This window comes from Aureococcus anophagefferens, assembly GCF_000186865.1.
Source record: "Aureococcus anophagefferens unplaced genomic scaffold AURANscaffold_2, whole genome shotgun sequence".
Classification (NCBI taxonomy): domain Eukaryota; class Pelagophyceae; order Pelagomonadales; family Pelagomonadaceae; genus Aureococcus; species Aureococcus anophagefferens.
In genome coordinates this window covers 1,489,639-1,516,287 of record NW_008705562.1, presented here as the reverse complement: position 1 = coordinate 1,516,287, position 26,649 = coordinate 1,489,639, and the positions used below count along the sequence as shown (strand labels likewise).

Genomic DNA, 26,649 nt, shown 5'->3' with positions numbered 1-26,649 from the left:
GGCGCCCGCCGGGAGCTCGAGCGTCAGGTTGTGGACGCGGCCCTCGGGCTTGCAGGTGACGTGCGCCAGGGCGGCCGCTTCCAACGGCGTGACGCCGGGGAAGCGACTCGTCGCCGGCAACAACGAATGGTCGTTGGTCTCGTCCATGTCGTCGACCATGGCCTTCAGGAGGGCGACGGGGGCGGCGGAGGCGGCCGTGGCTGAGCCCAGGAGCGTCGACGCGGCGAGCAGCAGCACGACGGCGCGTCGCATCGAGCACCGCCGAGGCCAACGTCTTCACGAGTTGCGACCCGTGGTGTGCAATCGAGGCTCAACGACGCTTTGCGAATAAATTGAAGCGAGCCATTGGATTTTCGATCGATGAGAGGGCTGCCCGACTTTGAACGGGTCGGGTGCGGCGTGCTCGCGGTGCTCCAGCGCGTCGGCTGCGTCGCCGACGAGCGCGCGCGCGACGAGCGCGCGCGCGACGAGCGCGCGCGCGACGAGCGCCGCGAGCTGCGCCGCGAGCTGGGCGGCGGTTTTCACCCTACCCAGCAGGCGCGGCAGCGGCGCCGATGCCGTGCCGCAACGTCGTCGTCGGCGAGGAGCGGGAGGCCATCGCGGCGCGCTCCCAGGCCACGCACCCCGCGGTCAATGAGATTTCGCAGGACTCGACTCCGACCGCTCGACGACGGACGCCGCGGCGCTCGAGCTCCGCCCGGACGTCGCGGCTCGAGCTCCGCCGAGACGGCGCGCTCGGACGCGGCGGCCACCAGGCGACCGCCACGGTGCAGCCCCGTCTACGTGTGGATTCGCGCCGCGAGCCGTCGGCACGGAGCTGAGCCAGCCGCGCGAGGTCGTCGTGCTCGACGCGGGCGGCGACGGTGACGTCGAGTTGCTCTCGGTCCGCGACGTCTCGAAGCTCAGCTGGGACGAGAAGGAGGGGAGGGGCGGACCTTCGAGGAGAGCGTCATCTCCGACGAAGCCGACGGCGCGTACACGACCTGCGCGACGGACTCCGACGGCGACGCGGACCTCGACGTCGTCGGCGGCCTTCACGGACGCGACGGCGCGCCCACGAGCTGCGCGACGACGAGCCGCTGGCTCTACGGGTACCGCAGCAGCTCGAGCTCGGCGACCCGCAGCCGCGCGGCCACCGCGACGGAGCACACGCTCGCCGGCGCTCTCGCCGCCGGGAGGGCTCACCGGCGGGACGGCCTCGGCGCGTCGCGCGGCTCGAGCGGCCGCCGCCGTAAGGCGGGCACGTCCCTGAGCGATGCGGAGCTCGACGCCTTCTTCGAGGCCGTCGACTCGCGCTCCGGAGTGGCACCTTTGACCTTTTGCTCGATCTTGAAGAGGCAGGGTCGCCGGTGCGCGCGACGCGTGCGATGGCCACGGTCCTGTGGTGCGTCGGCGCCGTCAAGGCGACCTTCGCGACGTTCTTCGAAACCCTGCCCGACTCCACGAAGCATAGCATCCTCGTGGGTCTCTGCGCCGGCGTCGTCATCTGCGTGTCCCTGGCGCTGTTCCCCGGCGAGCCCTTCGATTTTGAGTACAGCGACGGCAACCGCGACGAGCTGAAGCGCTACAAGGAGGCCTGCGCCGCCGCGGCCGCCAAGGGCGAGCCGGAGCCCGCGCGGCCCGCGCGGCGCGCGGACGCGGCGGCCGCCGCGGCCGCCGCGCCCCCGGAGAAGCCGCTCGTCATCAACCAGGAGAAGCTCGCGGAGAAGGCGAAGAAGGCGGAGCAGCTCTTCGGCATCAAGGCGGCGCAGTACGTCGAGGCCGTCGAGCAGGCGACCGCGGAGACGAACGCGGGCCGGGGGCCCTCGGAGGCGGAGATGGACGAGGGCGGCGGCTCCGCGGCGATGGGTCTGGCGCCCTTCGTCGCCCTCGCGGCCGTCGGCGTCGCCTACGCGTACGCCGACGGCGGCGCGCCGGCGCCGGCGGCGGGGCCCCTCGCGTTCCTCGCGCGCGCGTTCCCCCGGGAGGCGCGCGTCCTCGGATTCGCCACCTAAAATTACGGCGCGAGGAGGACGTCGAGGATGAAGAGCCCGGCGGCGGCGTCGTTGGCGGCGTACTTGGCCATCGCCGGCGTGTACTCGGCGAGCTCCCAGTTCGCCGTGTTCTGCGCCTTGGAGAGCCGCATGTTCGCGCAGGACCCGACGAGGCCCCGGAGGCCGCAGGCGCGGAGGCTCGGGTACTTGCTCTTCGCGAGCTTCTCGAGGTCGAAGAGCGTGCCGCCGCAGTCCAGGTCCGGGCACCGCTTCCGGAGCGACGCCTCGTCGCCGGAGCAGCCGACGCCGACGAGCAGGATCGCCGGGTCCTCGAGCAGAGCCCGCAGCGACGCCGGCAGGGCCGCGCCGGCGAGGCGCGACAGGCGGAAGAGGACGACGAGCGACCGCGTCGCGAGCTGGACGAGGCAGACCGTGTTCGGCGCCTGGCCCTTGCGGAACACGGGCTTCGTCTCCGTGTCGAAGCCGAGGACGTCGAAGGACCCGCCGTCGGCCGTCGCCACGGCGCCGTCGCCCGCCGCGAGCTTGGCCCGCAGGCTCGCGACGCCGCGGTCGACGCCGTCCGCCGTCGTCGCGTGGACGACCTCGACGGCCCGCGCCGCCTCGCCCCCGGCGGCCGCGCGGACGGACGTCGCGTCGAACGCGTCGAGCGCGTTGATGGCCTCCTTGGACGCGTCGGCGAGCGACGGGTCCGCCGCGCCGAAGGGGAGCCGCACCGTGCGGCCGCGGAGTTTGACGCCGAAGACGCCGGGCGCCTCGACGCCGCCGCCGTCCCGCTTCGGCGTCTCCGCGAAGCGGCGGACCTCGACGGCGCGGCCGAGCAGCGCCGCGCCGTCGCGCGACAGCAGCTTCGCCTCCGCCTCCGGCGACGCGACGGCGACGACGGCGTGGCCGCGGCCCTTGCCGTTGGGCCGCCGGGGGACGTCGAGCGACCGCACGTCGATGCCCCCGAGCCAGCGGCGCACGTCGTCGTCGCTGGCGGCGAAGGACACGTTCTTGATTTTTAGGCGCAATGTCTTGCTCGCGGTCTCCTCCTCTTTCGCGGCCTCCTTGCTTGCTCCATCCGCGCTGCGCTTCTTAAATTGGCTCATGCTTGCGATAAATGGGATTGAGTCAATGTTTATGTCATGTTGAACATTCAGGGCTGCCGGACTTCTGATTCGGAGACGAGCTGCGACTCTTCTTTGATGGCTTCGCGCCCGGCAGCCGTGGACGCGACGGAGCAGACGACGGCGGAGCGCCGCTCCTCGCCGATGGCGCCGTCGCGCCCGGCCACCCTCGACACGACGGAGCAGACGACGGCGGCGCGCTCCTCGCCGATGGCGCCGTCGCGCCCGGCCGCCCTCGACACGACGGAGCCGGGCGCCTGGGTCGCGCACGCGCTGCTCCTCGCCGGCGCGGCGTCGGTCTGGCTGGCGACGATGGTCGACCTGCTCGACGGCGGCCTCGGCTCGTCCAACGGCAAGCTCGTGTCCATCTTCGACTCCATCGACGGGTGCCGCTGCTTCCGGAAGCAGCGGCCCGTGAAACTCGCGAGGATGGACAACCGGCCGCCGACCGCGCGGCGGGGCAGCCTCTACCACGTCGCGGCGCAGCTCAAGAAGGGCCGCGCGGCCAACCTGCTGTCCGCGGGCTCCATCGTCGTCCTCAACCTGCTCAACAAGTTCGGCCCCGCGACCGTCGTCAGCCTCCTGACGCGGTCGACGCCCGTCATATTCCAGGGCTGGCGCCACTCGCTCACGTTTTTCGCGTCGCTCGCGGCGATCCAGCTGTCCTGGCGCGACCTCGCGTTCCGCGCGGCGACGTCGCCCTACTTCGACGCCGCGCTCGCGCTCTCGAGCGCGCTCTACAAGCTGCGGAAGGTCGTCTTCATCCATCTCTCGACGCGCGACGGCGCTCTCTGGCTCGCCTCGCTCCTCACCTGGCTCGTCGTCGACGGCGGCTCGGACCTGCGGCGGCTCACGAACTACGCGACGACGCTCCAGGACTGCTTCCACCGCGGCGACCTCGCGCTCTCCGCGCGGACGATGCGCGCCGAGTTACTCGAGGCGCGGCGCGCCGCGGGGCCCGTCGTCCTCAAGGCCGCCCTGCCGAACGTCGCGTGCGCCTACGTCCTGCGGCGCGTCCCGAACGAGACCGTCGCGCGCCTGGTCGTGCTCGCCTACCTCGGCTACCGCTACCGGGCCCTCCCGGCCCTGCGGCGCGCCGCCGACGCGTACCGCGACGCGCGGTCGCCGCTGCCCGGCGAGACGCCGCCGACGCCCGTCCGGCCGCGCGCCGACGGCACGACGAAGAAGGACCGGTAAGTAGGAGCAGGTACAGTAGGCGGCGCGCGCGCGCGCGCCCCGTCACATGGGGACGGCCTCGACGGCGACGGCCTCGCCCGCGAGGACGTAGTCGCCCTCGACGGCGACGCACTCCGCGACGGCCGCGACGGCGTCGACGGCCTGGCCGTAGCCCTCGACGCCGACGGCGCTGACGCAGGACGCCTCGACGCCGACCTCCTGCGACTCCATGCCGCCCGGGACGATCTCGACGGCGGCGACGCCCCGGCGGAGCGCCTCCTGCTCCGCCTCGAGCTCGTCGACGCGCGCCCGCTCGAGCTCCGCGGCGTCGAACTTGCTCACGTCGATGCCCTCGGCCCGGAGGAACTCAGCCATGGAGACCTTGCCGTTGTGGTCCGCGTCGAATTTCTCAAAGTCGGCGGCGACCTTGGCCTCGTCGTACTCGGGATCGAACATTTTATACACCTCTTTGAGCTCGTCGATGGAGATGGAGCCGTCGTGGTTCGCGTCGACGTAGTTGAATTTCTCCACCATGGCGCGCATGTGCTTCGGATCCTCCACGAGCTGGGACAAGCGGCGGCGCGGAGCGGCCATCAGACTTTTGCCGTGGTCTCAGCCCAGTGGAGGGCAGCGTCCAGACTTTAGCCGCAGGCGCTGTGGGTCAATGTTGCCCGGGAAACGTGTCGGTTGACAAGTCGACACAAGTCGCGATGCGAGGCTGCCCCAAGCGAAGGTACGCGATGCGCCGCCTGCTGCTGCTCGCCGCCGCGGCGTCGGCCCTCGTCGACCCGGAGGAAGTGCGGGCGACGACGAGCTGCCGCGTCGTCCGCGTGCCGGCGCCGGCGCCGAGCGGCGCGCCGAAGCTCGCCTACGACGCGGCGAGCCACGCCGTCGTCCCCCAGACCGCCGCGCCGCCGCCGACCCACGTCGACCAGGTCGTCTGCTTCCCGCGCGTGCTCGTGCTCGGCGCCGCGCGGACGGGCACGACGGCCCTCTTCGAGTTCCTCGTCAAGCACCGCGCGATCCTGCCTCCCGGCCCCAAGGAGAACAAGCGGGTCTGCGAGCTCACGGAGAAGACGGCGCGGCTCTACGAGGAGAAGGTCGGCGAGAACCTCGCGGCCACGCTCGAGCGCAAGGGCAACGCGATCCGGGAGCCGCTCATGACGCTCGAGGCGGCGACGTACAACCTCTTCTGCCCCGGCCCGCTGGGCCTGGACCACCGCGCGCAGCTCATGGCGCGGACCTTCCGGCCGCGGGCCATCGTCCTCCACCGCGAGCCCCTCGAGCGGCTCTGGAGCGAGTACAAGTACTTCGGCAGCTTCAACCCGCGCTGCGACCCGAGCCCGGCGCGGTTCGTCGACCTCGTGGGCAACCAGACGGCGGCGCTCCTCGCCTGCCGCGGCTACTGGGCCCAGTGGCTCGACGGCCAGCGCTGGGGCCGCCACGACTGCGACGCGGAGCTCGCGAACCAGCTCTCGACGTCGCCGCCGCACTACCCCTGCGGCCACCTCGCGCGCGTCGTGCCGGGCCTCAGTCACTACTTCGAGGCCCGCTGGCGCCGCGCCCTCGGCGACAAGCACGTCCACGCCGTGACGTCGACGGAGCTGCGGAGGACGCGCATGGGGCCGCGGCTCTGGAGCTTCCTGAATCTGACGTACGTCCGGAAGCCCAAGACGCCGGACCTGAACGGCCGCGTCGAACCGAAGAGCCCGCGGCCCCACCCCAAGGGCGCCGCCTTCCTCGAGGCCCTCGAGGGCGTGGGTCCGCCCGAGGCCGCGCGGGCGAGGCTCGCGGCCTTCCACGCGGACTTCGACCCCCGCGTCCTCGACGCGCTCATCTAGGAGAGCCGTAACGGAGTCTCGCCCCTCGGATATGCACCCCGACGCCGCCCGCGCGCCCTCCGGACCGGCTTACGCCCCCCCGCGCATGGTCTAAGTCACGGTCTCGCCCCTCGGATATTCACCCCGGACCGGCTTACGCCCCCCCGCGCTCAGTTCGCCGGGAGGGAGATGTTGAGGCCGAGGTCGGCGAGGTCCGGGTGGAGGCCGTGGGCCATCTTCGCGTGCTTCTCGTGTTCGAAGGCCTCCCGGACGTCGCCGTGGTGCTCGGACTTGATGGCCTTCGTGCGGAGCTGCTTGAGGGAGAAGGGGCGGTCGACGTTGTCCTCGTCGTCGGACTCGGCCGTCGGCGCGGGGGGCCAGAAGAAGGGCTGCTTCGTGCCCGGCGCCGCGGATTTCGTCATCACGGAGAATTTCGCGACGGACGCGCGGCGGCCCTTCTTCTCGCCCGGCGGCTGGCCCGGGCTCGCGTTCTTCGACGCGCGGGAGCTCGCCGCCGTCTGGAGCGACGGCAGCACGCCCGTCGCGCCCCCGCGGCTCGGCGACGGCTCGCCGTCGTCCGACGGGCTCGCGATGGACGTCATGCGGACGATGAGGTCGACGCGGTCCTCGATCTGGCTGAGAGCCTCCATGACCGTGGCGTGCGTGAAGTAGACCTCCTTCTCCTCCTTCTTCGACGTCTTGTTGGCCAGCGTCGCGGCGAGGGACGCCATGATGCCCTGGACGCCGCCGATCGTCGCCTCGTTCTCCTGGAACGCGCCCTCGAGCTCCGCGCGCCGCGCCTCGATGTCCGCGAGCGCGCGGTGCGCGTCGTCGTCGTCGTCGTCGCTCGCCGCCTCCTCGGCGGCGCCCGGGTCGCCCGCGGCGTCGCGCGGGTCCTCGGGCGCGGCGGCGTCGCCGTCGCCGGCCGCGGGCCGCGCCTTCCTCCGCCGCCGCGTCTCGCGCGACTTGACGTTGAGGTCCACGAGGATCGACTGCTCCTTGACGAGCATGGCCTCCTCGCGTAACAACGTGTTGACCATCTTGCACTCCGTGTAGTTCGCCTCCTCCGTGGCCTCGAACTCCGCGATGACCTCGCGGTCGTCGGACAGGCCGCACCTGGGCGGGAAACAAACATATGAAACACGACGTCAATGTATTCGAAGAGTTCGATACAAGCGCTTCGGCTCTGCTTCGAGAACTCGACGAGAACGATCGATTCGTCCAAAAATCAGCCGAATCGACTTCGATTTGGCCGAGCGAGAGCATTTCAAAGTTTGGTCGGGACGTCCCGAACCGGCGGTTGATTTCCACGCGGGGCCGCGCTCGTCGCGGAGGCTGTGCATCGTCTCCATGGCGAGCTTCACGGCGACGTGGTCGTCGATGAGCTTCTGGAGCTCCGTCGCCTTCTCGTGGACCATGTACTGGCTCAGCAGCAGGTCCTTCTGCGCCGTGTCGAGCGCGGACCGGTCCACCGTCGCGCCCGCGGCCGCGGACGCCTCGTCGACGGACGGCTCGTGCGCGCCGCGGTCCTTGGGCCGCGCCCGGGGCTTGTCCAGGGCCATCTCGAGGGCGCCCTCGAACTTGCCCGTCGACGCGTGGATGTCCTCCAACGTCGAGATCTTCAGCGCGTCGAGCTGGCCGATGAGCGTGTGCGTCTCCATCTGCTTCGAGAACACGGCCTTCTTGAGGGTCTCGAAGGCCACGGTAGCGTGGCGGAGCTCGCGCGTGCGCTGCTCGTGGACCTGGCGCGCGCTCTCCTTCTCCTTGCGCAGGTGGTCCACGCGCTCCCGGAGCTTGACGTTGCCCGTCGTCGCGACGCTGTATTTCGTCCGCAGCGCCTGGAGCCGCTTCTCGAGCTGCTGGACGCCGCTGCCCTTGTGGCACTGCACCTTCTTCCGGCTGTGGAGCAGCTCGCGCTGCCGCGCCTGGATCTGCTGCTTGACGCGCTGGAGCTTCTCGTCGAGGTGGTGCTTGCGCGTCCGCTCGCGCTGGATCTTCTTCGTGAACTCGACGCTCGCGACGTTGACCACCTCCAGCTCCATGGCCCGCCGCTCGCTCTTGGGCTGGTCCATCGCGCGGGCCCGGCCCCGGGGGGGCGGCCGGACCGACAAGCCGCCGGCGCGAAGCAGAGCCTGTCGGTTTTTCACGCGAGAGAGCTTTCTTGAGGGCGTTTTTGGATATAAACTTCAATTAGCGTTTATTGCCACAAGAATCGGCGACAAGAACTCAGCATTATGGCCCACTCGAACGCCGTCGTGCTCGACAGCCTGGCCATGAAGGCCCTGCTCACGACGATCCGGCGCAAGTCGACGCCGCAGCGCACCTACGTCGAGCACTGCGACCGGCTCTGCGCCATGCTCGCCGAGGAGGCGCTGGCGCGCCTGCCCGGCACGGCCTACGACGTGCCCGTCGAGACGCCCTGCGGCACGCTGACGACCGGCAGCGCCGTCGTCGTGCCCGAGCGCGACATCTGCCTCGTCGACATCATGCGCTCCGGCGCCATCCTCCAGGAGGCCGTGCGCCGCGTCGTGCCGGGGGCGAAGACGGCGAAGATCCTCATCCAGCGCGACGAGGAGACCGCGCAGCCCGTGCTCATGTACTCGAAGCTCCCGCCGAAGATCGAGGCCATGAACGTGCTCCTGTGCGACCCCATGCTCGCGACGGGCGGCTCCGCGCTCACGGCCATCAAGGTGCTCAAGGACGCGGGCGTGCCCGAGGAGCGGATCACGTTCGCGAACGTCGTCTCCTGCCCCGAGGGCCTCGCGAACCTGAAGAAGCACGCGCCGAAGGTCGTCGTCGTCACGAGCGCCGTGGACGAGGGCCTCGACGCGCGGAGGTACATCGTCCCGGGCCTCGGCGACTTCGGCGACCGCTACTACGGCACCGCGGGCTACGACGAGGGGTTCTGGGGCTAAGCTGGACGGGATAGCGACGACGAGGAGAGCGGGGTCGCCCTGGCAGGGGTGCGATGTGGTGTGCGGATGCCAGGGGGTGCTGTATGGCATGCCGTGCTACGGGTGAGGAGGCCTGTGAGGGCCTGGGCCCGCGGCGTTCGCCGAAGTCGCCGAGGAACGCAAAGTTCTCTCCGCTGACGGTGTCGCAGCTCGCGCGGCGCCTCCGCCCTCGAGGAGAGTCGACTCGCCCCTTACTCCCTTGGGTATTGCTTCGGCGAAGTCGTGGAACGACCAGAGTTCTCCACCGACGTGTCGCCGCTCCCGCCACACCCCCACCGAGTCCCTCATCGCACCCACATCATGGAGCCCGCGTCCGTCGACGAGGAAGCCAAGGAGGCGAAACCGCTTCCTAAAACGGTCGAGAAGCGCCTGTCGTTTCGCCAGCGCATGTCGTTCCGGGCGAATTTCACCCAGGGCTGGAGCGAACGCGTCAGCGGCGTCATCGTCGCGCGGCCCCGGGCCATCCTCGCGTGCATGTTCGCCGTCGCCGTGCTCGTCGTCGTCGGCCTCGCGGGCGTCGGCGTCGAGGTGTCGGTACAGACGCAATACGACTGGAATGTCGAGGACTCGGTCGCGACGATCCGCCGCGACATGGTCGAGGCGGCCGACGACGACGTCGACGACGCGCGGCTCACGGAGCGCTCCGACCCGACCTACTGGTGGAATTTCTACTACACGACCAAGTCGTTCGCGGGCAAGCGCACCTGCGACGCGCCCCGCGGCCTCTTCACGCCGGAGAACGTCCGCGAGATCTGCGAGACGGAGCAGCTCCTGCTCCGCCGAAACTACGACAAGTACTGCCTCCTGGCGCCCGGCGCCGGCGACGGCGCCGGGGAGTGCGCGCCCCTGCGGCAGTCGCTCGCGGGCTTCTTCTACTCCGCCGACGTCACGGAGCTCGCGGGCGGCGACTGCCCCTTGCTCTCCGAGGCGGACGTCGACGCCGTCGCCGCGCGCATGTACGCGGACCGGGACGCCTACGGGATCTTCCTCGACTCGGGGCCCTGGGACGGCGCGGGCTACGCGTGCCGCGCGCGGTCCTTCTACGCCTTCGCGACGCCGCTGCCCGGCGAGGACGCGATCGGCGCGCTCGGCGACTCGCAGTTCGACGACATCTCCGAGGACGCGGTCAAGGCCGGCGACGACCTCCTCGACCGCTTCGACATGAAGGAGTCCTTCATGAGGAGCGCCTACTACAAGGACGCGCGCGCCGGCGACCCCAAGATGTCCGTGCTCTGGTTCTCCAACTTCGTGCTGTACGAGGAGTGGAACTTCCTCGTCTTCAGCGACCTCGCCTTCGCCGTCTTCTCCGTGATCTTCGTCTGGATCTGGATCCGCGTCCACGTCGGCTCGACGGTCGTCGCGACGATCTCGATGGCGCAGATCGTCTTCTCGATGCCGCTGAGCCTCTTCGTCTACCGCGTCTTCCTCCAGATCACCTACTTCTCGCCCATGCAGATCCTCGCCATCTTCGTCATCCTCGGCATCGGCGCGGACGACGTCTTCGTCTACAGCGACGCGTGGCACCAGTCGCGCGCGGAGTGCCCGCCGCGCGACGGCGAGGGCGAGGGCGACGTGCTCCGGCGCCGCGTCGCCTTCGCCTACGCGCGCGCGCTCCAGGCCATCTTCAACACGTCGTTCACGACGGCCTTCGCGTTCCTCGCGACGTCGATCTCGCCGATCATGCCGCCGCCAGCGTCCTGCGGCCGCGACGATTTTCGAGAGATTTTGACCGGAAAAACGACGAAAAAGTCGTTACCGACGCATTTCGTAGGCCGCTGCACACCTTCGGCGTCTTCGCCGCGATCGCGATCTTGATGAACTACGGGCTCGTCATGACGGTGACGCCCGCGGTCTGGGTCCTGTGCGACCGCGCGGGCCCCGGCCGCTGCGGCGCCGCGCGCGCGCGGATGGCGAGCTGCTGTAGCCGCCGCTGCGAAGCGCGGAAGGACGGGCGGAGCCTCTCGACGCGCTTCGTCGAGGCCTACCTCCGCGTCGTCTCGCGGCGCCGCGTCGCGCTGGGCCTCGTCGCCGCGATGCTCTGCGGCGGCTGCGCGCTCTCGGTCGCGGCGTCGCGGCTCCGGCCGCCGAACGCCCAGGAGGAGTGGCTGCCGCCGGACCACATGTTCTCGCGCGTGCTCGACCTCACGGAGGACGGCTCCTTCGACGCGCAGCGCGCGCAGCGATACCCCACGGTGTCGCTCCTCTGGGGCCTGGACCACCTGTCGCGGCCCAAGTTCGTGCGCTACGAGCCGGAGAAGCACCGCGGCGACGTCCACTACTCGGCGCCCATCCGGCTCCACGAGACCGCGGCGCAGCAGCAGGTGCTGTATGCTTGTGACCAACTCCGCACGTCCGACGGCGGCGCGCTCACGCGGCCGGGCAGCACCGTGTGCTTCCTTGAGGAGTTTCAGGCCTGGCACGCGGCGACCTACGACGGCGCCACGACCTACGACCTCGGCGCGGAGACCTTCGACGCGCGCCTCTCGATCTTTCGCGAGACGACGGCGCCGACGAACGAGGTCAACGTCGTCGCGTCCTGGAAGGAGCTCATCGGCTTCGTCGACGGCGAGCTGCGCTTCGTCCGCGTCGACGCGAAGCTCTCGGTCATCGAGGAGGGGGCCATGGACAAGAAGAAGCGCCGCCTCGGCCAGTTCAACGACCTCGTGGACCGGGTCGAACGGGCCGGCGGCGCGGAGTTCCTCGGCGACGACCTGTTCCACTCGTCGGAGGCCTGGGTCTGGTACAAGACGCAGACGGCCCTGGTCAAGGGCCTGCTGCTCGGCCTGTCGCTCGCGTTCCCCGTCGCGTTCGCCGTGCTCGTGCTCGCGACGCAGAACGTGATCCTCGCGACCTTCGCGATCGCCTCGATCGGTTTCATCGTCTCCTCCGTGCTCGGGGCGTGCTACGCGATGGGCTGGCACCTCGGCGTCAAGGAGTCGATCGCGGGAGTCATCGTCATCGGCCTCGCGGTGGACTACACGATCCATTTGGGGCACATGTACGACCACGCGCGCGCGCTCGGCACGCGCGACCGCGAGGCCAAGTTCGAGTACGCGATGCGCACGATGGGCGAGACGGTCGTCGCGGGCGCGATCACGACGGCGGGATCGTGCTCGTTCCTCCTCGCGTGCCAGCTGACCTTCTTCACGAGCATGGCCGAGCTCATCGTCCTGACCATCGCGCTCTCCCTCGCCTGGGCGCTGCTCTTCTTCATGCCCCTCCTCCGAGTCGCGGGCCCCGAGGACGACCGCGGCAACGTCTACGCGATCTTCCGGGCGTGCAAGGACGCCTGCCACCTGTAAAGCCCCGACCCCCACGTCCACGCGAGCTTTCGGGCGCCTGCCATCCGTAAAACCCCGACCTCCGCGCCTGACGCGAGCTTCCCCGGATCCGACGGGATCTGCCGTCAAGGTGCTGCTCGATGCAGTCCATCGGGGTCGCGCCGGCGCCTCACGGTTCTTGAGCCCTCTCGTCCCCGCTGTCGCCTCCCTGTTCGTCGCCCGCTCATCAGTACGCACGGGGGAGCCGATGAAGGAGTGGGAGAAGAAACAACGCGAGTTCGAGCAGGTCAAGGCCCGGGCGAAAGCGCTCAAGCTCCGCCTGACCTGCACCATCTGCGGGGCGAAACCGAAGACCTTGCTGAATTGCCCGTGCGGGACGACACAGTGCGCGCCAGCGCCGTCGCGACGCTCGCGAACGGTCGGGGGCGCCGCGCGATCGCGCCGCGACACGGACCCGCAGGTACTGTTCGACGGATTGTCAACGCATCGATTGGCGCGACCGAGGCCACCGGAAGGCGTGCAAGAAGATCCGGGACGAGCGCGCGGCGGAGGCGGCGCGGGCCGAGGCGCCGACGCCCCCGCCGTCGCTCCCGGTCTACGGCCCCGCGCCCCGGTCGCACGCCGACGAGGTCCGTGCGCGCATCGCCGCGGAGCACGAGGCGGCCCGCGTGCGCCGCGAGGCGAACCCGGAGCCGGAGCCACAGTCGGCGCGGTTTGGGTCGCGGTGCCCGATCTGTTTGGAGGACTGGGACGTGAATGCTCCGTACGTGCTTTGCATCTGTTGCTGCCGAAAGGTCTGCCAATCGTGCGAGGAGAAGATCGGCTTCGGCGCGTGTCCCCTCTGTCGTGTACCGCGCGCACAAAATGACGCGGAAAGCCTCGCGCGTCTGCGCCGCCATGTGGAGAACGAGGTGCCAGAAGCGATTTCGCATTTGGGATGTGCGTACAACTTCGGTTTCTACGGCGTGGTGACATCCGATAAGAAAGCCGCGAAAATTTGGAAGCGCGCAGTGGAGCTCGGGGACGTGGACGCGACCATTAACCTTGGAAGATTGTACAACAACGGAAGTGGCGTCAAGCTGGACAAGAAGAAGGCGGAGGAGCTGTTTCGCGCGGCCGCAGATCGGGGCGACGGGGTCGCGGAATGCAATTTAGGTTTTTTTCTTGAATCTGAGGGGAAATTTGAAGAATCGTTCCGGTACTACGCGCTCTCGGCTGATCAAGGCTATACCACTGGAGAGAACAACCTTGGCTGCTGCTACATGGTCGGAAGAGGCACGGAAGTCGACCTCGGCAAAGCCAGATACTGGTTCGAGCGCGCCGCTGCCAAGGGCGACGAGCTAGCTATAACGCGCCTCGCACACCTCGACGCGCGAGTATAGCCTAACAATCTGTACGCCGCGTCGTCGTCCGAGACCGAGATGCCGCGCTTGCGCGCGGGCGAGTCGTGCTTGGCCTTGGCGTCGTCGTCGCCGCGGCGTTCCTTTCTGCGCCGACCGCCGCGGTCTGGTGCCTGGCGTGCTTCAACGCGAAGCCCGCCTGGCGCAAGGACGACGACGACGCCGAGGGGGGAATGGAGAACGACATGAACACGATGCTCTAGGACGCCTTCTAGGGGTGGCTTGCCTGGGGTAAGATTTTGAGCGATTGTGCCTTTGCGATAGGCGGGCCTGGGGAGCGACGCAAGGACGCGCGCGTTCAGAGGCCATGGACCCGGAATTGATCAAGAAGAAGCGAGAGTACGAGGCGCGAAAAACCCGTACGAAGCTGGCGCTCAACATATGCACGATTTGCGGGAAGAAGGATGCCCGGCCCTGTAAAGGGTGCGGCACGACGGCCTACTGTTCGACGGACTGCCAACGCATCGACTGGCGCGACCGGGGCCACCGGAAGGCGTGCAAAAAGATCCGTGACGACCGGGCCCGCGCCGAGGCGCCGACGCCCCCGCCGTCGCCGCCGCGGGACGTGTTCTACGGCCCCGCGCCGCGGTCGCACGCCGACGAGGTCCGCGCGCGCATCGCGGCGGAACACGAGGCCGCTCGCGTGCGGCGCGAGGCGAACCCGGAGCCCGAGCCGGCGTCGGCGCGGTTTGGGTCGCGGTGCCCGATCTGTCTCGAGGAGTGGGACGTGAATGGGAAGAACGTGCTTCGCGTCTGCTGCTGCCGAAAGGTCTGCCGATCATGCGAGGACAAGATCAAAACTGCGTGTCCCCTCTGTCGTGTACCGCTCGCAGAAAATAATGCGGAAGGACTCGCGCGTCTGCGCCGCCATGTGGAGAACGAGGTGCCGGAAGCGATTTCGCATTTGGGATGTGCGTACCGCCGCGGTGACTTCGGCCTCGTGAAATCCGATAAGAAAGCCGCGAAGATTTACCGGCGCGCCGTGGAGCTCGGAGATGTCAACGCAATGAATAATCTTGGGCTCTTCTACAATAATGGGCTCGGCGTCAAGCTGGACAAGAAGAAGGCGGAGCGGCTGTTTCGCACGGCCGCGGACCGGGGCGACGCGGCCGCGCAAACCAGTTTAGGGTTTTTACTCGATACTGAGGAGAAACATGAAGAAGCGTTCCGGTGTTACGTGCTCGCGGCGGATCAAGGCTATGCCACTGGAGAGCTCAACCTTGGCATTTGCTACGAGCAAGGAGAAGGCACGGAGGTCGACCTCGGCAAAGCCAGATACTGGTTCGAGCGCGCCGCTGCCAAGGGTCACGAGGCAGCTATACAGGCCCTCGCGGACCTCGACGCGCAAGTATAGCCTGAGTCTTCACGCCGTCGCCGTCGCCCGAGATGCCGCGCTTGCGCGCGGGCGAGTCGTGCTTGGCCTGACTACCACCCGTAAAAACCCCTTACCTCGGCGCCGTCCGTTTCCACTCGCGGAGGCTCGCCCAGGTCACGGCGACGGCGCCCTTCGCGGGGGCCGCGTCGAGCTGGGGGAACGCGTCGCGGAGGAGGTCCGCGACCGCGGCGAGGGACGCGTCGCAGTCGGCCCTGATCACCAGGTCGTCGCCGGCGGCGTCGTAGGTCTCGCCCGTCTCCGGGTCCAGCGCCGCCACCGTGCCCGCGAGCGAGAAGAAGGGCCGCGTCTCCGGCTCGTCGACGACGTCGCGGAGCGCGAGCCGCGCGGCCGCGACCGCGACGTCCGGCCCCTGGACGCGCGGCAGGAGGAACGCGCCGTCGGCGTCCCAGAGCGCGCGCGCGTCGAGCGCGCCGCCGTCGAGGGCCGCCGCGTAGGCGGCGGTCGCCGCGTCGCCCTCGCCCGCGGCCTCGCACGCGCCGACGACGGCGTGGTAGACGACGGAGTCCGGCGGGACGCCGTCGCCGGGCATGCGCCCGAGACACTCGAGGGCCGCCGCCCAGCGGCCGCCCCGCGCGCACGCGGCGACGACGGCGTTGTAGGACACGGCCGTCGGCCGGAGGCCGCGCCTCTTGAGCGACGCGAAGAGGCGGAGCGCGCCGTCGCAGTCGCCCGCGCGCTCGCAGGCCGCGATGGCCGCGTTGTAGGAGATGGCGTCGGGCTCCGCGGCCGGGTCGCCGACGAGCGCCCGGAGGACGCCGAGGGCGAGCGCGCGGTCGCCCGCGGAGCCCGCGGCGGAGATCGCCGCGTTGTAGCAGATCACGTCCGCGCGGCCCGCGCGCCGCGCCTCGTCGAGCAGGGGCCGCACGCGGCCGTCGGCGCGCACGCGGCCCAACGCCGCGAAGACGAGCGTGTACTCGCGCGCGTCCAAAAGCGGCCGGAGCTCCGCGACGACGCCGTCGACGGCCGCGAGCGTCGCCGCGTCCCTGAGGCGCGCGAAGACCGCGCCGCGGCCCGGCCGGTCGCCCGCGAGCGGGTCCGGCGCCTTCATGCGCGACAGGCAGATCTTCGCGACGCGGCCGCCGAGATCGATCTCGCCCGCGCGGCTCGCGGCGCGGGCCGCGGCCGCGCGCTCGAACCGGACCCAGCAGCTGCCGCCGTGGAAGTGGCCGTCGGCCCGCGCGCGCGCGGGGTCCGCGCAGGGCGCGAGGCGCACGGCGAGCACGCGGCCCTTGAAGGCCCGCTCCATGACCCGCGCGAGCTGCTGCGACCCGTAGAGGTAGTTGACGTTCCGCAGGTAGACCTCGTCGTCGTGGACCGCGTCGCCGTCGGCCGGCGGCGGCGGCGGCGGCCGCGCGCGGTCGCGCTTGCCGGCCTCGAGCGTCTCCCGGACCGACTCGGCCTGGATCGCGAAGGCGCCGACGTGGTCGCCGCCGTGCGAGTAGCGGCACGCCTCGCCGCGGTGGCAGCCGCCGAGGTAGAAGTGCGCGTGGCACCGGCCGTCCTTGGGCAACCGGCCGTCCTCCGGCGCGGGCCCGTGCACGTACTTGCACCGGTCGCCGTTCCGGCAGGACCCGCTGCGCAGGAACTCGAAGCAGGGGTTCGCGCCGCTCGCCGGCGCGTAGGCGTCGTAGACGGGAGGCGGCGCGCCGGGCGCGATGGGGTAGCGCGCCGCCGGCGGCGCGACGGCGTCGTAGGACCGCTTCATGGATGCATCAGAGCGTCATGGCTGCGGCGCGGTGCTGCATCGCAGAGCTCGAGCGGCAACATCATCAACATCGGCCGCGGCGCCGGCAAAAACTGGGTCGCTAACACGATATGGCAGCGAGTTCCGGAGGCGACGAGGCGCACACGATGGCAGCGAGCTCCGGAGGCGACGAGGCGCTCGCAGCAATCGCGAAGAAGCTCAAGCTCTCGCCAGAAAGCGGCATCGTCGATGCCTCAAAACTACTAGCTACACACTCCGAGCCGCTCGACGCCGCGCAGGCGGAGCCCATCGCAGCGGGCGCCGCCAAGGCCCTGCGGTCGGGCAAGGACGGCGCCGTCGACGCGGCGGCGGCCTGCTGCGCGCGGCTCGGGGCCCTGACGAGCGGCGCGGCGTTGGGCGCCTGCTGCGGCGCGCTCGCGGCGGGCGCGCGCGACGCGGCGAAGCCCGGCGGCGGCGACGGCGCGCGGCGCGGCGCCGTCGCGGGCCTCGCGGCGCTCCTCGCCGGCGCGGAGACGCGCGGCGAGGCCTGGGCCGGCGCCGGCGCCGCGGCCCTCGACGCCTGCCGCGCGGTCGTCGCCGCCGCGCGGGCCAAGGGCGGCGACGACGGCGCGCGGCGCGACGCGTGGCGCGCCGCGGGCGGCTGGGGCGCGGCCGTCGCCGCGGTCGGCGACGGCGCCTTCTTCGCCGACCTCGCGGCGGAGCTCGCTACGGAGCTCAAGGCCGCGGACAAGGACCGGCCCCGCGCCGCGGCGGCCGCGCTCTGCGCGTGCGCGTGGCTCGGCCGGTCCTTCTCCGGCGAACTCGCCGCGTTCCGCTCCGGCAAGGACGGCCCGGCGCCGACGCCCTGGGGCCCGGCGCTGCTCGCCCAAATCGCCGCGCCCCTCGAGGTGTTAGCAACGTCGAAGAAGCGCAAGGGCCCCGCGCCGGCCGAGGCCGCGCCGTGCCTCTACGCGCTCGCGCTGCTGGACGCGCACCGGCCCGCGGGCGCGAAGAAGAAGCGCGTCGCGGAACTGGCGAAGCTCCTGGGCGACGACACGCCCCTCTTCACGAACGACGCGCCGGCGTCGCTCTGGGCGTCCTGCGGCGTCGCGCGGTTAGGGGCCGCCGCGGGCCTCGAGCCGGCGTCCTGGGCCGGCGTCGCCAAGGCCGCGACCGCGCGCCACGCGGCGCCGCGCTGCGCGGCTCTGGGGGCGCTCCGGGGCCGGTGCGGCGCGTTGGTCGCCGCCTGCGCCGCCCTCTGGGACCTCGCGCGCGCGAAGCCCGCCGTCTCCGTCGGCGCGGTATCGTACGGCGACGACGACGCGCCGACGCCCGTCCACCGCCCGAACTACCGCGACGCGCTCCGGGGTGTGCTGGCCCTCCTGAACGAGGACGGCGCCTGGCCCGGCGACGCCGTCGTCTTCGCGGCGCTCCTCGCGTCCCACGACGCCGTCAACGACTGCTCGCCGCGGTACGCGGCGTCGCTGCTCCGGAGGGTGCCGCGCGACGCCCCGGTCGCACCGGGCGACGGCGCGCCGTTGACGGCGGCGCTCCTCGACGGCGAGGGCGCGGCCTTCACGCGCGCGGGCCTCTTCGCGCGCGTCGCGCGGCAGCGGGCCGCGGCCGCGGCCGCGGCGGCGCTCGCGCCGCGGCCCGGCGGCGCGGCGCTCGTCCGCGCGGCGTGCCACGGCCCCCTCCTCGCGGAGCTCGAGGCGTTGCCGGCCCTGGCGCCGACGGCCGACGAGCTCGCCGCCTACCTCGGCCGCGTCGCGCGCGAAACCGACGCGCCGTCGCTCTTCGCGGAAAGTGGGAAGAAGGACGCGGCCAGGGGCAAGGCCGCGGACGTCAAGACGGGCCGGCGGCCCAAGCTCTACGGCGCCGACGACGAGCAGTGGGCCGAGCAGGTCAAGCGGGAGATCGCCGCGAAGAAGGGCGGCGGCGCCGCCGCGGACGCGCGCGACGACGCGCGCGTGAAAGACGCCGTCGCCGCCGCGGCCGACAAGGTCGCGCGGAAGCGGCGCCGCGTCCTCGGCGCCCTCGCGGCCTGCGCGGCCCTCGCCGACGCGGCGCCGGCGACCTGCGCCGGGCCCTGGCTCGCGGCGGCCGCGGCCGCGTGCGTCCGCGCGCGCGACGCGTTCGCGGACTGCGTCGACGGCCGCGCGCTCGACGACACGCTCGCGCGCCTCGCGGCCGCGGGCCTCGGCCTCGGCTCGCGCCTCGACGCGGCCTGCGTCGGCGCCGCGGCGGCCCTCGCCGCGCGCGGCGCCGCGGCCGCCGCGGTCCTCGCGCCGCCGGGGTGTTCGGACCGGAGCCTCGTCGCCCGGGCCCTGGCGCTCCTCCGCGGCTGCCCGCAAGGGGGCGTGCCCTTCGCGCTGCCCCTCGCGCGCGGCGCCCTCGGCGCGGCGCCGGACGTCTTCGGCGACCCGCCCTGCGACGGCTACGAGCCGCCGTCGCGCGACGCCTTCGGCGCCGCGCTCTCGGTCGTCGCGTCGCTCGCCGAGGCCGACGACGACGTCTTAGCGGCGCACCGCCGGGAAGCCTTCGACGCCGTCGCGGCGCTCCAGCACGCCTGCTGCCTCGACGACCTGCTCCGCATCACCTGCGGCGACGGCGACGCGTCGCCCGCCGCGGCCGCGTTGACGCTCGCCGTCGCGGGGCCGCCGCCGTCCCTCGGCGACCTGGCGCCCCTCGTCGGCGGCGACGGCGCGCGGCCCCTGGCGCGGGGCGCCCTCGGGCCCGACCCGCGGCAGCGCGTCGACGCGCTCAAGGCCGCGGAGCAGGCGCTCCGGTCCCGCAAGGTCGACGGAGGCGACCGCGGCGACGACGCGCCGCTCCGGTGCCGGCTCCTGGTCGCGCGCCACTTCGAGGACGCGGCGACGCGCGGCGCCGCCGAGGCCTGCTGGGCCCAGCTCCCCTCGGGCGAGCTGCCGGACCCCGTGACGCTCCGCGCGTTCGCGCTCGAGGACGCGGGCGCCGGGTCGACCGAGGCCGACTACGCGGCGGGCCGCCTCGCCGCGTGCGCGGCGCTCGCCTTCGTCGCCGCGTCGGCGGGCGCCGGCGCCGTCGTCGACGCGCTCCGGAGCGCCTTCGACGCCGCGAAGCCCGACGACGGCGCGGCGCCCGCCGCCGCGGACGACGCGTACTTCGCTGCGCCCGGCGACGAGGGCCCCGCGATGCGCCAGCGCGACTTCGAGCTCAAGGTCGCCGCGGATCTGCGGGCCCGGCGCCGCGCGGCCGTCGCCCTCGCGGCGCTCTTCGCCAGCGGCGCCGTCGTCGCCGCGGCGCCCGAGTCGACGTTCGCGTGGCTCGTCGAAGCGGGCCTGCCCGACGACGACGACGTCGTCCGCGGCGAGCTCGTCAACGCCGGCGTCGCCTTCCTCGACGGCGCCGCGGGCGCCGGCGGCGTCGCGGCGCCGCTGGCCGTCCTCGAGCGGGCCCTCGGTGCGCCCCTCGACGCGGAGACGCAGGAGGCCGTCGTCGCGCTGCTGGGCGCGGCCGCGAAGCACCTCGACGTGGAGGACGCGCGGCTGCCGGACGTCGCCGAGCGCCTCGCCGACGCCCTCGTGGCGCCCCGGGCGTCCGAGGCCGCGGCGCCGGCGGCGCCGGCGCCGGAGAAAAAGAAGAAGGCCGCGGCGCCGCGGCCCGTCGCGAAGACGGGCGCGGCCGCGATCATGGGCGGCGGCGGGTCGACCCTCAAGCGGCCCGGCGGCGGCGCGAAGCGCGGGCCCGCGCAGCCTCTGTTGGGCGCGGCGTCGCTCCGGCCCAAGCCCAAGGCCGCGCCGGGCCGCGCGGCCGCGCCGTCCGTGAAGAAGACGGTCAAAAAGAAGAACCGCGAGGCGGGCCAGGTCGCCATCGCCGACGGCCTCGTGCCCCTCGTCAAGGCCATGAAGAAGCCCCACGGCGACCGCGCGGGCGCCTTGCTCGAGCGGCTCCTGGCCGCGTGCCTCGAGAGCCCCGGCGGCGGCGAGCGCCGCGGCGCGGCGCACGGCGTCGCCGCGGCGATCAAGGGCCTGGGCATCGGGTCGTTGAAGGCCCACGGCGTCGTCGCCAAGCTCGAGGCGGCCCTGGACGCGGGCGAGGGCATCAACGCGAAGCACGGCGCGCTGAGCGCCGTCGAGCGCCTCGCCGCGCGGCTCGGCGTGCTCTTCGAGCCGTACGAGATCGCGCTGCTGCCCTTCCTGCTCCGGGCCTTCAGCGAGGGGTCCGACGTCGTGCGCGACGCCGCGAAGGGCGCGGCGCGCAAGGTCTTCGAGGGCCTCAGCGCCCACGGCGTTAAATTGGCGTTCCCCGCGGTGCTCGGCGCCGCGTCCGGCGACGAGACGTCGAACTGGCGCGCGCGCGTCGCGGCCATCGACATGCTCGGCGCCACGGCCCACTGCGCGCCGAAGCAGTTGGGTGCTGTGCTCCCTCGTGCTGTGCCGGCCCTGGCCGGCGCCCTCGCGGACACGTCGGCGCAAGTAAGAGACGCGGCCAAGGCCGCGCTCGACGACGTCGCGTCCGTCGCGCGGAACCCCGAGGTCAAGGCGCTGAAGCGCGAGCTGATCGAAGCTTTAGTGGACCCGGCGCACGCGACGCGCGAGGCGCTCGATGCGTTATTAGGCCGCGAGTTCGCCCACGCGCTGGACGCGCCGTCGCTCGCGCTCCTCGCGCCGATCCTCCAGCGGGGGCTCCGCGACCGCGCGGCGGAGACGAAGCGCCGCGCGGCGCTCGTCGCGGGGAATTTGAGCGCTTTGTGTTCGGGCACGGCCCAAGCGACGGCGGCGCTCGCGCCCCACATGCCGGCGCTCCAGCCGCTGCTCGAGGCCGCGGCTGTCGGCGACGCGCACCCGGACGTGCGGTCGGCCGCGGCGCGCGCGCTCGCGCAGATCGTCGGCGCGCTCGGCGAGGTCCAGGTGCCCTTTGTCGTGGAGCGCCTCGTCAATGCGGCTTTGGGGTGCCGGTCGTCGGACGCGACGGTGGACGGCGGCGACATCCTCGGCGGCGACGCGGGCGGCGGCGGCGCGAACGGCGGTTTACTCGGCGGCGCGGCGTCGGGCGCGTCCGAGCGGTCCGGCGCGGCCCAGGCGTTGTCGCTCGTGCTCAACGAGCTCGGCGAGGACCGCGTCGCGACGTGCCTGACTTCGTCGCTCGCGCCCCTGGGCCGCCAGGAGACGGCCGCGGGCCGCGAGGGCGCGCTGTGGTGCGTCCGGTATCTGGCGCGGGACACGGCCGAGTTCTCGCCGCTCGTCGGCGACGCTTTGGGCTGCGTGCTCGACGGCCTGGCGGACGACGCGGACCCCGTGCGCGAGGTGGCGTTGTTGGCGGGCAAGCAGCTGGTGAGGAGCCACGGCCGCGAGGAGTTACGGGTGCTCCTGCCGTCGCTCGAGGCGCGGCTGCTGGGCACCGCGTGGCGCATCCGCGCGGCGGCGGCGCAGTTGATCGGCGAGCTGCTCTGCCTCGTGGGCGACGCCAAGCCCGTGGGCGTCGCCGTCGAGGAGCTCGACGACATCGACGCGGCCATGGGCGACGAGGCGACGGGCGCGCTCATCGAGGAGCAGATCGGCGCCGCGGGCTGGCGGAACACGCTGTCGAGCCTGTATATCGCGCGCCTCGACGCCGTCGCCGCCGTGCGCCAGGCGGCCGTCGAGGTCTGGAAGACCGTCGTGCCCAACAGGGCAGCAAAAGGGTGATTCAACGTCGCTTCAACGTGAGTGTTCCGCGCGCGCGCGTTTCGGAAACAGCACTCACGCTTCGAGAGCGCTCCGAGAGATGATCGCTCGTCCAAAAATCAGCCGAAACGAGCGGAAACCGACCGAGATAGGAGCCTTTGAAGTTGGGAATTTCGCACCCTTTTGCTGCCCAGGTGCCCAACACGCCGCGCGCGCTCCGCGACATCCTGCCCGTGCTCGTCGCGCGGCTGGTCGCGATGCTCACGCCGGCGGGCGCCGACGGCGGCGCGCCGCGCGGGCCCGCGGCGCCGCGGCCGCCGGCGGACGCGTCGAGCGACGACGACGACAGCGGCGACGAGGACCTGGACGAGGGCGACGACGCGGACGCGGAGAAGCAGCGCGTCGCGAGCCGCGCTTTAGGCGACGTCGTCAAGAAGATCGGCGACCGCGTCGTCCCCGAGCTCGTGCCTTTATTGCGCGAATCCTTCGCCGAGGGCGACGAGGCGACGCGCGTCGGCGTCTGCCTGGGCCTCGCCGAGGTCGCGTCGGCGACGCCGCAGCGCCAGGCGCTCGGCCACCTCGGCCTCCTCGCGCCGGTGATCGAGGACGCGCTCTGCGGGTCGTCGCGGTCGACGCCGCGCGTCCAGGCCCACGCGGCGCTCGCCTTCCACGCCCTCTACGGCCAGGCGGGCCGCGACGCCGTCGACGCCATGCTCCCGGGCCTGCTGCGGCGCCTCGACGACGATTTGGACGACGGCGACGGCTCGCCCGCGGTCCGCGCGCGCCAGGCGCTGCGCGACGTGCTCCGGCGGCGGAGCCGCGAGCTGCTGCCGCTGGTCGTGCCGGCGCTGCTCAAGCGGCCCATCGGCGACCTCCGCTGCGCGGCGCTGTCCGCCGTCGCGGACGTCGCCGGCGGCCCGCTGAGCCCCTTCGTGTCGTCCGTCGCGCGCGGCGTTTTAGCGGAGCTCGCGGCCATCCCGCCGGGCGACGGTGGCGAGAACGACGCGCGGCGCGGCGCGCTCCTCGCGGCGGCGGCGGACGTCGCCGCGGCCGTCGCCGCGGCCGGCTTCGCGTCCGACGCCGTCGGCCAGCTCGCGAGCCCCTTTGCCACCACGAAGGACGACGCGCGCCGCGACGCCGCGGCCGTCGCCGCGGCCTTCTTCGCCGCGGTCAAGCGGCGGCTCGCCGCGCCGCCGCCGGGGAGCGTCGTCGCGCCCGACGCGTCGTCGCGCCTCCTCGACGCGGCGCCGAAGCTCCTCAAGGAGCTGCTCTGCTGTTTAGGAGACGGCGACGGCGGAGTCCGGTCCGCGGCCGTCGACGGCCTCGAGGCCTACGGCGCCGCCTTCGACGCGGAGCAGCAGGCGACGCACCTCGACTTCACGCGCGTCACCCTGGCGTCGGCGGCGTCCGACGCGCGCTGGAAGCAGAAGCGCGGCGACGACCCGCTGCCCGCGCTGAGCGAGGACCCGCGGTGCCTCAAGGCGCTGCTCCCCTCCTACCTCCGCGCGCTGCTCCAGGGGTCGCCCGAGGCGCGCGAGTCCGCGGCGCTGGGTTTGGGCGAGCTCGTGGACCTGAGCTCCGAGGCCGCGCTCAAGCCCCTCGCCATCAAGGTCGCGGGGCCGCTCATCCGCGTCGTCGGCGACCGCTTCGCCGCGCCCGTGAAGGCCGCGATCCTCGGCGCGCTCTCCGCGCTCCTGCGCCGGGGCCCGCTCCTCGTCAAGGCCTTCGTGCCCCAGCTCCAGGCCACGTTCTCCAAGGCCCTCCGCGACCCGAGCCGCGACGTCCGCGCGCGCGCGACGGCCGCGCTCGGCCTCCTCGCGCCGCTGTCGACGCGCCTCGACGCGCTCGTCGCGGACCTCGCGCAGTCCGCGGGCGCCGACGACGCGCCCGAGGTCGTCGTCGCCGCGCTGCTCGGCGCCCTCGTCGTCGTCTTCGCCAACCTGGGGGCAAAAACCCCGAAGCCCGAGAGCGTCGACGCCGCGCGGGCCGCGGCGCGCGACTTCGCGGGCCACGCGGACCCGGAGGTCGCCGCGGCCGCGGAAAAGCTCGGGGCGGCGCTGGCCTAACCGTAGCTTACGAATCCCCCTACTCCATGTCGGGGATGTCGAGGTCGTCGTCGTCGTCCTCGGGCTCGACGCCGGCCGCGGGCTCCGCGTTCGCCGACGCGTCCTTGGCGGCGTAGGCCGAGGCGAGGATGGGGTTGGCGACGTCCTCGAGCTTCTTGCGCTCCTCGGCCGTGGCGTCCTCGTCGGCCGTCGCGTGGTCGTCGAGCCACGCGAGCGCGGCCGCGAGCGCGGCGTCGAGCCGCTCCTTCTCGCCGTCCGGCAGGTCGAGCGCGCCCGACGACGCCTTGAGCTGGTAGGCGTAGGACTCGAAGCCGTTGCGCGCCTCGACGGCGGACCGGAGCTTGGCGTCCTCCTCGGCGAACTCCTCGGCCTCGGCGACCATGCGCTTGATCTCGTCCTCGGAGAGGCGGCCCTTCTCGGACGTGATCGTGATCTGCTGCGTCGCGCCGGACGCCTTGTCGTTGGCGGAGACGGAGAGGATGCCGTTGGCGTCGACGTCGAAGCCGACCTCGATCTGGGGCACGCCGCGCGGCGCGGGCGGGATGGAGCCGAGCTCGAACTTGCCGAGCTCGCGGTTGTCGCGCGTCATCGCGCGGTCGCCCTCGAAGACCTGGATGAGCACGCCGGGCTGGTTGTCCTGGAAGGTGGAGAAGGTCTGGGTCTTGCGCGCCGGGATCGTCGTGCCCCGGTCGATGAGCTTGGTCATGACGCCGCCGGCCGTCTCGATGCCGAGGCTTAAAGGCGCGACGTCGAGGAGGAGCACGTCCTTCGTCGCGTCGCCCGTGGCGCCGGACAGGATGCCCGCCTGGACGGCGGCGCCGTAGGCGACGGCCTCGTCGGGGTTGATGCGCATGTTGAGCTCCTTGCCGTCGAAGAAGTCGCGGAGCAGCGCCTGGACGCGGGGCACGCGCGTGCTGCCGCCGACGAGGACGACCTGGTGCACGTCCTTCTTGTCGATCTTCGCGTCCTTGAGCACGCGCGCGACGGGCTTGAGCGTGCGCTTGAAGAGGTCGCCGCAGAGCTCCTCGAACTTGGCCCGCGACACGGGCACGGAGAGGTCGACGCCCTGGTGCACGGCGTCGACGTCGACGGACGTCTGGGTGGCGGACGATAAGGCGCGCTTCGCGAGCTCGCACTGCTTGCGCACGCGCTGGAGGGCCTTGGGGTCGCCGGCGATGTCCATGCCCTTGTGCTTCTTCTTGAAGGCGGCGACGCAGTGGTCCATGAGCCGCTGGTCAAAGTCCTCGCCGCCGAGGTGCGTGTCGCCGGACGTCGCGCGGACCTCGAAGACGCCGTTGTCGATGGTGAGGAGCGTGACGTCGAAGGTGCCGCCGCCCAGATCGAAGACGAGCACGTTCTCCTCGCGGGACGCGCCGCCCTGGGCCTTGTCGAGGCCGTAGGCGATGGCCGCGGCCGTCGGCTCGTTGATGACGCGCTCGACCTTGAGGCCCGCGATCGTGCCCGCGTCCTTGGTCGCCTGGCGCTGGGCGTCGTTGAAGTAGGCCGGCACCGTCACCACAGCGTGCTTGACCTCCGTGCCCAGGAAGGCCTCGGCCGTGTCCTTCATCTTGCCGAGGATCATCGCGGACACCTCCTCGGGCGAGAAGGCCTTCCGCGAGCCCGCGGCGACCTCGACCTCGACCTTGGGCTTGCCGTCCTTGTCGGCGACGATGTCGAAGCTGAAGTGGCTCCGGTCCTCGACGACGGACGCGTCGCCGAACTTGCGGCCGATGAGCCGCTTCGCGTCGTAGACCGTGTTCTTCGGGTTCTGCGACGCCTGGTTCTTCGCCGCGTCGCCGACGAGGCGGCTCCCGTCGCCGCAGAAGCTCACGTAGGACGGCGTGATGCGGTTCCCCTGGTCGTTGGCGCAGATCTCCACGCGCCCGTTCTGCCAGACGCCGACGCAGCTGTAGGTCGTGCCGAGGTCGATGCCGATGCATGGGCCCACGATCTTGTCGTCGTCGCCCTTCTTGGCGCCGCCGCGCGACACGCGGTGCGGTGAGAGCGGCGTCGGCCGCGCCTGCGTCGTCGCGCAGGCGACCAAGGCGCAGAGCAGCGCTCGTCGCCGATCGAGCGCCATCGCGGTTCCGCGCTTGATGCTCAAAAGGTAACACGCGGCACTTG

At 72.3% G+C, this 26,649-nt stretch overlaps 6 protein-coding genes across 6 annotated transcripts; 4 read left to right on the top strand and 2 right to left on the bottom strand.

Annotated features, from left to right (window-relative positions):
* Positions 1-8,330: 8,330 nt before the first annotated feature.
* AURANDRAFT_20258 (hypothetical protein) lies at positions 8,331-9,011 on the top strand (the record flags this gene model as incomplete). The annotated part of the gene is made up of 1 exon (XM_009035147.1): positions 8,331-9,011. One exon carries the CDS (start codon positions 8,331-8,333, stop codon positions 9,009-9,011), a length of 681 nt encoding a protein of 226 aa, XP_009033395.1.
* Positions 9,012-9,938: 927 nt separating this feature from the next.
* Positions 9,939-11,550, top strand: AURANDRAFT_70698 (hypothetical protein; the record flags this gene model as incomplete). Its single annotated transcript, XM_009035148.1, has 3 exons — positions 9,939-10,732; positions 10,822-11,044; positions 11,122-11,550. The coding sequence occupies 3 exons, from the start codon at positions 10,005-10,007 to the stop codon at positions 11,386-11,388; spliced, it is 1,218 nt and encodes a 405-aa protein (XP_009033396.1).
* Positions 11,551-13,308: 1,758 nt separating this feature from the next.
* On the top strand, positions 13,309-15,073 carry AURANDRAFT_3819 (hypothetical protein; the record flags this gene model as incomplete). Its single annotated transcript, XM_009034588.1, has 3 exons — positions 13,309-13,707; positions 14,154-14,174; positions 14,687-15,073. Coding segments are annotated over 3 exons (807 nt in total), but the record flags the coding sequence as incomplete, so codon positions are not given.
* A 103-nt stretch (positions 15,074-15,176) lies between these two features.
* Positions 15,177-16,373, bottom strand: AURANDRAFT_61206 (hypothetical protein; the record flags this gene model as incomplete). Its single annotated transcript, XM_009034797.1, has 1 exon — positions 15,177-16,373. The coding sequence occupies one exon, from the start codon at positions 16,371-16,373 to the stop codon at positions 15,177-15,179; it is 1,197 nt and encodes a 398-aa protein (XP_009033045.1).
* Positions 16,374-20,695: 4,322 nt separating this feature from the next.
* On the top strand, positions 20,696-24,542 carry AURANDRAFT_52278 (hypothetical protein; the record flags this gene model as incomplete). The annotated part of the gene is made up of 4 exons (XM_009035149.1): positions 20,696-21,766; positions 21,857-22,453; positions 22,654-22,710; positions 22,819-24,542. The coding sequence occupies 4 exons, from the start codon at positions 20,696-20,698 to the stop codon at positions 24,523-24,525; spliced, it is 3,432 nt and encodes a 1,143-aa protein (XP_009033397.1).
* Positions 24,515-26,624, bottom strand: AURANDRAFT_52275 (hypothetical protein; the record flags this gene model as incomplete). The annotated part of the gene is made up of 1 exon (XM_009034796.1): positions 24,515-26,624. The coding sequence occupies one exon, from the start codon at positions 26,603-26,605 to the stop codon at positions 24,545-24,547; it is 2,061 nt and encodes a 686-aa protein (XP_009033044.1).
* Between the last annotated feature and the right edge of the window lie 25 nt (positions 26,625-26,649).